Raw genomic sequence first — 9141 nt, 5'->3', positions numbered from 1 at the left:
TTTTATAGTTATCTCCGCCATTGAAAACAACTATACACGACGAGCATGATTACATGGGGAGCTGATTTTCTTACACGTTCGCAATTGCTCTATATATAGTGTTGCCCCTCACTGACGGTTGCAAATCAAAAACTTAATATTACAATTTAATTGACATTTCCCCAATGCAGAATTCCACCAAGAGTCTTTGATCGCAATACCTACAGTTATACTAAATTTGAACTTGCCAGTGGGCTCTAGCAACTGTGGTTGAGTCGTTCTGATTGTTTTTCATTTTAGAAAAAAAAATACACATCTTGTCCCCTAGAGCCAAAACCTGAATAAGCTACTGATATATTTTCCACGTTTGAGTGATCGTCTTATTTTCACCTTTTTTTCTTTTCTTTGACTTGCAGATCTTGGAGCGGATTTACTACTCCAAACTACGCAGATTAAGAACCTTCTTTAATGTATAGCTAGGTGCTCCAACCTGTTTCTTGATGCCCTTCTTACTTAGGACATCCATATTACACAGACTTTTGTTCACTGCAGTTAAGATGTGTAGCATATCAGTAGTATCGTGATGTTTAGTTATCTGATCTACTAACGCATTGACATACAAAGAGCCTTTTTTACCACGGTATGAGACATATCCTGGTACAGTGGCATAGCTCAGAAGAAAGTCAGCTTCAATGGGGAATGTTTTGGGTATGCCAGCACCTACTCCACGCGGCTCTTCTTCTTCTTCTTCTTCTTCTTCTTCTTCTTCTTCTCCTTCTTCTTCTTCTTCTTCTTCTTCTTCTTCTTCTTCTTCTCCTTCTTCTTCTTCTCCTTCTTCTTCTTCTTCTTCTTCTTCTTCTTCTTCTTCTTCTTCTTCTTCTTCTTCTTCTTCTTCTTCTTCTTCTTCTTCTTCTTCTTCTTCTTCTTCTGAGTACGTCTCTCCAAAGTGGAGTATTGTCGAATTTGTTTCATCATCATCAATTTCTTGTAAATCTACAACTTCTACTCCTTCTTGCTCGGCGTCGCCTCGACAAGCCTAGAATAAAACACATCAAAAACAGCTGACATCAATACCTGCTAATCACCACAACATCTCTTATTTATAAAACACTGATGCCTCAGTCAACGACAGCACCCACAGCAACACAGCGTCATACTCCGAAAGACAGCACCAGCACTAGACAGGGCTATGGAGTGCTCTGAAACGTGCAAAACTAAATCAGGCCGACTTTACTCACAGTTTAGCCAGTAAATTTCTTCAAAAATTCCAATGGGGCAAAGAACATGTCCTCAGTATTCCATCCACCAAGTTTGCAGACTCAATTCAATTTTTAAAGGAGACTTTTCTTCAATATTTTGCACATGAGAGGGATGTCAAGTGATTTCAAAATGGGGCTAAATACTAGACTGGTACATGTCCACCCATGGTACAACTATTTAAAAAGCTGACCTCTTCATTCAGTGTCAATAGTCTGGTGGCTTGACTACGGAGAAATGTGTATTAAATTGAGACAAGTTCCCGCTTCATGCCAAATGTTTCTTAAATTCTTTTGGCATGGTTGATTGATGCAGTACTGAAGCTTTCTTGGACTGGTTGTTTTAGGTGCCAGTCTATTTTCTTGTTTTGCCTGTTTTCAATACCAATAAGTTTTGGGACTCTCAGTCTTATATACAGTAATGAGAGTCCCAAATTTTCGGACTACACCAGCACACACATCTTTGTAAACATCGGCAATCGTGGGCCCCCATATTGTCCCTAATCCTCATAATTCCTCTGTTTGTACTATCTTTTTACCAATAGCTCTCATTGGTTTTGTACACAAATTTCAATTGTGGAGGTTCGGTCAACCGTGGACCTTTTGTTCGTGCCCTAACCTTTTGTCCCTAGTCCACGATTGCCGGTGTTTGCATACTCACACAATGCATGCCACAGACACAGGTATGTTTTTCATACAAATACGTTGTAGTACAATAGAGATAGAATTTTGATAGAAAGCAAAATGTACTGGCATGGAAAATTGTATTTCTGCCTGGTTGTTTGGTGGCTAAAGGTATTACTATATATCAAAAACGGTTTTATAGCATTACACATACAGTTGCAGATACCTGAAACGTTCTTTACATTATTTTTCCATTAAATGTCATTGATGTTTATCAGGGCATCACATAACTTTGTTTTGCCAATTAAAAGAACGGGGGAAAGTATAACTGATACGCAACATACCTGTATGAAAAACATTTTTGGCTTGGTGTTAAGACTTGGACATGAATTTCCTTTGAAAAGTTCCAGAATCTCTTGTATCGTCAGAGTCTCGTTATCTGTACCGCTGACTAGACCCAGTGCCCCATGCGTCAAGATACAACATGCAAAACAGTCATAGTCAGTATGATCAAGCTGACTGACTCTCTTGAACAAATCAAGCATGGCACTGGCTGTAAGATTCTTCTCCATGTCCACCTCAAAATGGAGTTTCTGGAACAGACCGGCCAGTTTAACTGCAGATAACGTGGAAGATTATATTGACAGATGTCACTAGACTTTTGTAACAAATGTTATTACATCCATCCCAGTGGAAATCTCGGCCCTGGGCCACCCTTTGGTGACTCATCATGTTTGGATGTTGAGTTCAACCCAACATTCTTTCACACTTGTTAAGATTATATGAACTTGCCTGCCCAAGTGTACTTTTATCCAGAGAAGGTATAAATAATAATGACGTACATGTATATGTGCAATTGAGGAGGGGGTAGGCCGCTTGGCGGGCAATACCTGCTCTAAGGGTGAGGCATCCGCTTTGCTGCGAATCGCATGAACGACTCGTTAATAGCCTACACTCGTAATTTTCTCAAATTTGCAGTTTTTCGCTTGAGAGAGCTATGGGTCTATTACATAGACTAGCCACACCCCCAGTTGTTGGAAATCTTCTGACTCAGTTTCCCAGTTTAAACACAAATTCAGTTATTGAAGTAAACTTAGTACAAATATGTTTGTGCAAAAGACACACAACATCTTGGCACATAATGTTTACCTGGCTTTGCGTATTCAACTGAAAACACAGTCACAAAAACCAAGAGATCGGTTTTTACCGTTCTATCTGTGCTTCATTTGTGTACAACCATCTATTTGACAGAAGATACATGTAAATCCAAAATGGCTCTTAAGTTTTTGGCTCAAGATAAAATTATTCTCCTGAGACAGAAATATTACATTGGCATACCCTTATCATGGGCGTCGCGAGGGGGGGGGGGCCTGGAAAAGCAAAAAAGAAAAAAGAAAAAAAATAGGAAGAAAAAAAAGAAGAAAAAAAAAAGAAAAAGAGGCGCGAAGACGTGTAAATTTAATGAGTTGGGGGGGGGGGGGCAAAATGTCCCTGCCCCCCTCTAAAACTGATCAATCGAGAATATGTTGAGAAATACAAGCATTTTTTGGCAAAATTTGTTTTTGCCCCCCTCTAGAAAAAATCCTGGCGACGCCCATGACCCTTATGAAACATTACAGATTAGCACAATCTCAAACCTGCGTCTCTGTCGCTTCCTATGCGGTCTTCTGTTGATCCCTCAAATTTGACGTTGTTGATGATCATACACAGCCCCCTTGGGTCCCGATCCATCCTGTATTCTGGTAAAGATTGTTGACCTTCCTTGCCTTTATGTTAAGGAGAATATACGAGAAAATGTGGATTCATAATTTCGTGCCTCGTGAATTCGTAAATTAAAGATCCACACTTGCGAGTGTATCCTTCGACATAAACCATTGCGTCAAAAGAAGAATTGTCATTAACAGTTCAATGAGTGGAGATGAAAAGACTCGGACTTGCATATCTCGTGTCAGTCGTGGCCATTAGGGTAATTTACAAGGGAGTTTTTCGAGGCTCTTGTACGTAGTCAAGTAGGAAAAAAATTGCAACCTGACGACACTTCTGCGATTGTGTACAAAGTCTATATGGAGAGTCAAACAAATTTGTTCAAACAAAACTAGTATTTCAAATAACAAATTTAGAAATATTCTCAATCCCAGATTTCATCATTTTTGCAATGAATGACTTTCATTGGGATGATATATGAAGAAAAAAAGTGGCGTCAGTTTGCAACATTTTTCCTGGCTCCTTCCGTCAACATATGGAGTAGTTACGCCAATGATTTTTTTCTGACTCAAAGTAGGGTTTGCACCTGACAGCGGAGAATCTGACAATGAAGATGCATTGATAATTTCGGAAGGATTTTTTTTACGCAGACGGTCCTATTAATGTTCACTATGGAGAACTATGTCCGACATGTTCAAAGTGTGGATTCGTAGTTTGTGACCAGTGTAACAGATTCGTAGTTCCGAATCCACACTTTTAACAATAGTGTGACGTCATAGCAATGGTTTAATAGCCCCTGAATCTGCAGTGCGACAAATAAAGATAACACTACTATAGTTTTGTGTACTGGATCTGCAGAATCCTTTGCATCTCACATTTTATGGTTTCCTGATCATAAATGTGTCCATCCAGTATAAATTACTTGCACGTGTACCTAAATGTTTACTGAATTCATCATACCCTAAAAGATGCATATTTCGTTTTTACTAAATTATTGGTTGTACTAGAATGGTTAAAGTTCTTGATTCTTTGTTTTGACATAAATGTATTCATTAACTGGGCAGTGTCTAATGAAATAGATGTCTGCCCGACCACTCTGCGTTTGTAACGCAACAAACGCGAACCTCTAGTGGCATTTGTTACAGTAGGGTACATACCATAGTTGAATGTGTTTCCTTTACTTTTTCCAAGGGTAATAACACTTCTGTCTGCTTGGATAATCCTTCCTCCTGTTGAGCTAGCACTGGCACTGCCTGGGGCAAAGCCTATCGGCGTTGAGGTTGACCTACCAGATGAGCTCCCTGTTATGCCACAAGGATAAAGTATGTACATGTAGGCTTTTGATTGTTGTGATCACTGGTCATCAGTCCAGTCACAATTAAGTAAGACACGGTGAACTTATGTGATACTACAGTTGTGAACCTCTGGTGGCATTTGTTACAGTAGGGTACATACCATAGTTGAATGTGTTTCCTTCACAGGTTCCAAGGGTAATAAAACTTCTGTCTGCTTGGATCATCACTTCTTCTGTTGAGCTAGCACTGGCACTGCCTGGGGCAAAGCCTATCGGCGTTGAGGTTGACCTACCAGATGAGCTCCCTGTTATGCCACAAGGATAAAGTATGTACATGTAGGCTTTTGTTTGTTGTGATCACTGGTCATCAGTCCAGTCACAATTAAGTAAGACACGGTGAACTTATGTGATACTACAGTTGTGAATCAAAAACTGCGAACATGGCCTATCCCCTACAGGGAGGGGGAAGCATTCTGAACGGAATTAACCTAAATTTCCCGTTATTTTTAAGAGGTATCGCCGTAACTACTTACAATAATTAGGGTAAGCTTTAATCACTTTTTGTGGTCTTTTTTTTTAGTTTTCGTTATGCAATGGATATTTGGAACAATCTTCCTTTACACATAAGTTCAGCAGACTCAACTAACCAGTTCAAAAGAGCACTTAAGACTCATTTATTTGCTAAGTAATACTTGTCACTTTAGAATTGTCATTGATTTTGGGATCAGACTAAATCTACTTGTCTGTTATGATCATTTTATTCGTTCGATGTGTCCAGTTGTTTTTATCGGCAAATTGTATATTTTATACAATATATCAATTTTATGTGTGTTTGTAGAATGCTTATATATGTGTATTTTTTTTTCTTCTAGATGCTTTAGATGGATATGATTTGTTTCTTCCCATATGATTCCTTACTGTAAAAATTGCAGTTTTTCTTTGTTTTTAAAGGGGGTGCATATACATTTTTTTCCTAAGTAATATCTGTCACATGTATTTGGTTTCATCACTAGTTTTTGCTTGTCCTGATATATATTCAATTCTTTCGGTCAATGTCTCTATGGGTTGGTAATTTGTATGTGTATAATACTTGTATGTGTATATAACGTGTGTATTTTTTGGATACTTTTATATTTTTTGGATAGTTCGTTTATTAAGGTTTTCTATTTTACTATTTTTATCTTTGACATTTTTATTCCTTGTATCGACATTTTCAAACATTTCAACGTTACAGTTGCTCTTTTTTTTCTTTCTTTTTTTTATTATATATTATGCTATAGTATTAGTTTATTTTTTAAATTTGTAAAGCGCCTTGAGCGTCTTTTTTAGACGGATTTTGGCGCTATATAAATGTTCTCTATTATTATTATTATTATTATTTCAGGCTGAAATTCGCATATACATGTAATTGGATACCCCATTCAGTCAGCATAAAAAAATTGGCAAAAAAAAAAACCAATCCGACCTACCAACCCTATATTTGAAAGGCATGTAAATCGGAGACAGAAAGATTTTTTTTTTTGCCAAAGTCAAAATGATGTCATCTAAAGTTATCAAAGATCCTCATATCATCCAGGCTCAGGGCAAGTCACAAATTCTTTTGCCACCGTCATGCCCTGTTATTTGAGACCCAAGTTGTGACTTAAGTTTCCACATTGAAAATGGACAGTAGCTATAGAAACAACAAAGAGCGTCACATACCAAGGTTATAAACGTTGTCCTTACTGTCCCCACCAGTGAAAGAAGAGTTTTTGAGCACGTAAGTTAATCAAACTAGGTTTTGCCCTTCAACGTTTAAACACTGTATACTCAGTATGTTACCTGCCGAGTGAAAGTTCGAAAAAATCACTCGGGTGGGACTCGAACCCACGACCTCCTGCTTTCTAGTGCAGATGTCTTTTTTCCAACTTTCACTCGGGAGGTAACACACTGAGTATACAGTGTTTAAACGTCGGTGAAGGGCAAAACCTAGTTTGATTTATATCACCCCGACGCAAAATTCCATCTTATAATAGCACGTAAGTTATTGGACCTGTGGCGCCAGTCGACCCACTCCTTGATGAAGAGTTGGCTCCACTCCCAGTATTCGACTGGTTGTGTGGACGGTTTGGGGGTTCTTCAGATGAAGCCTCATTCCTTGCTTCTGCATGACCTGCCTCAGACTCTGTAAATTAATTCACAAAGAGGATTCCTCACTGTTATTTAAGTGTGAAGTCCTTGCACGCTATTATATTACTGTCATGAGGTATGACCTTTAAAATACAGATAGTGGAAAGAAATATTCATGTTTTAATGCCATCTGCTCCGTAAGAAATTAAAGCTGCCTGTTCATCAAAATTTGAACATTTGTGATATTCAAGACTACTTCTAGACTGCTTTTTGTATTCATTAAAATATGACAATTGCTGATGCACTTCCAACAATACTTATTTCATGAGAGGAATGAATGCAAATTATATTGGTATTTCAAAGTAAGTACATATTTGCAAACATACTTTGTCATCACAGCATGCGAAAAATATTTTCTGTTTTGATTTGGTGGTAGTCGGGACAAGTGTTTTTGTAAATCATGCTTAGTAGATGAAATTTAGCTACAATCTAATCATCATTTGGTCTGATGATAAAAAAAATCTGGTAAGTCAAATTTGAAAATGGGTAAGTTAAAATCTGGGAGTGGGTAAGTACTGGGTAAGTGGGTAAAAAAAAAACAATCGAGGCTTGGTTGTACTGGAAAGGTTTAACCAGATCCTTTGTTCTGACATAAACGTATTCATAGCTTAACTGGGCAGTGTCTAGTGAAATAGTTGTCTGCCCGACCACTCTGCGTTACTTTGTAACTCAACAAACGCGAACCTATAGCGGTATTAGTTACATTGGGTACATACCATAGTTGTATGTGTTTCCTTTACCGTTTCCAATGGTAATAGCACTATTCTTTACATTGATCGTGTCTCCTGTTGAGCTAGCGCTGGCATTGTCTTGGGCGGAGTCTTCTGCAAAGTGTGCTGGGGGCGTTGAGGTTGACCTACCAGATGAGCTCCCTGTTATGCCACAAGGATAAAGTATGTACATGTATAGGCTTTTGACTGTTGTGATCACTGGTCATCACAAGTCCAGTTACAAGTAAGACACGGTGCGTGTACAAACACTGCCTTGAGGGCATGGGTCAGCATGGCATGCTACAGTCGTGAATCAAAAACTGCGAACATGGCCCATCCCCTTCAAGGAGGGGGAAGCATTCTGAACGGAATTAATGTTGATTCATGCTCAAGTGCAAAAGCAAACGCAAAAGTGATTTTGTGACTTCGCAAAAGATGAGCATGTTCATCTTTCGCAAGATGACCATGTTGTTGTATGTGTTTCGTTCACTGTTTTAATGCTATCTGCTCCACAAGAAATCCAAAATAAGTCAGTGAGGTTATAGTGGCTTTACATTATAGCTCCTTGGTTGTATAAATCATTCCGATACATCGTGATGCCCAAAATCTTTGCTGTCAAGATTAAAATCTCATCAAAAAATATGCAATTAAGAAAAAAAATCACACAATTGTTTACGTACCAGGACCAGGATTCATTTTGCTGCAGAAACTTCTTCTTCAAGTCCTCTCCTTTAATTTCAGTTAGAAGTGATAGCACAAATGTGTTCTTCTTTGAAAAAAATATTCCTCGGCTTTCAAGAGTCTCAAAAACATCCAAAGCATCAGCAGTTTCTGTCAAAGATTTAGGCAAATGTTCATTGCATACAAAATTGTTTCACTTCCTTTAATTCCAAATTAATGGCTATACCATTAATGACTGCGTGGAAAAATGGTATCCCTACAAGGACAAGTTTATCAGTAAAGAACACAATTTCTTTCTAGCTCAAAACCACGATAGAACTGTTCCATTACTCTCTAAAATTCAGGACAGATCTGGAAATATAATACAAGAAAAAATGATGGCAATAATTAAATCCAAAGCAAATAATACGTCGATAAGACAACTTTGATGGTATTTGTTAGATAATTTTTACTATCAAATTTAGTTTTATAAACGATAAGTTAGGTTGATAACAATACATGATTGTCTTTAATCTTTAAAAAAAGAATTTCCCCTTTCCAGCCTTTAAGGTTGTTCTCCATGAATCGTAGTTCAACCTGCATACGGTGCTCAAAACATGACCATATGCTCTGGCTGGGTTTTCCCAAGCTCAACATAATAGGGTGAAATTATAGCGTAGGGGTAATTTTGGTTTGAGGACTAATGCGAGCGCGGAGCGCAAAGCCGTCACGGCGTGGGGTCCGG

At 38.3% G+C, this 9141-nt stretch overlaps 1 protein-coding gene across 1 annotated transcript; it reads right to left on the bottom strand.

Annotated features, from left to right (window-relative positions):
* Positions 1–412: 412 nt before the first annotated feature.
* Positions 413–5193, bottom strand: LOC119719647 (caspase-3-like). Its single transcript, XM_038189147.1, has 6 exons — positions 5019–5193; positions 4721–4864; positions 3497–3625; positions 2174–2475; positions 915–1015; positions 413–734 (listed from the first exon to the last, which is right to left on the bottom strand). The coding sequence occupies exons 1-6, from the start codon at positions 5191–5193 to the stop codon at positions 413–415; spliced, it is 1173 nt and encodes a 390-aa protein (XP_038045075.1).
* Positions 5194–9141: the final 3948 nt, after the last annotated feature.

This window comes from Patiria miniata, unplaced genomic scaffold (assembly GCF_015706575.1).
Source record: "Patiria miniata isolate m_02_andy unplaced genomic scaffold, ASM1570657v1 HiC_scaffold_8, whole genome shotgun sequence".
NCBI classification, from domain to species: domain Eukaryota; kingdom Metazoa; phylum Echinodermata; class Asteroidea; order Valvatida; family Asterinidae; genus Patiria; species Patiria miniata.
The sequence above is the reverse complement of the archived record's forward strand: the minus strand, read 5'-3'. Positions and strand labels throughout refer to the sequence as shown.

What these genes read in the sequence shown, in the direction of transcription:
- LOC119719647 (XM_038189147.1), bottom strand. Translation starts at nt 5,193, where the DNA reads ATGTACATACTTTATCCTTGTGGCATAACAGGGAGCTCATCTGGTAGG. An exon ending in AGGAAGCGACAGAGACGCAG is followed by an intron (nt 2,476 to 3,496) that starts GTTTGAGATTGT and finishes CGTTATCTGCAG; the next exon opens with TTAAACTGGCCGGTCTGTTC. An exon ending in ATACTCCACTTTGGAGAGAC is followed by an intron (nt 735 to 914) that starts GTACTCAGAAGA and finishes AGAAGAAGAAGA; the next exon opens with AGAAGAAGAAGAAGAAGAAG.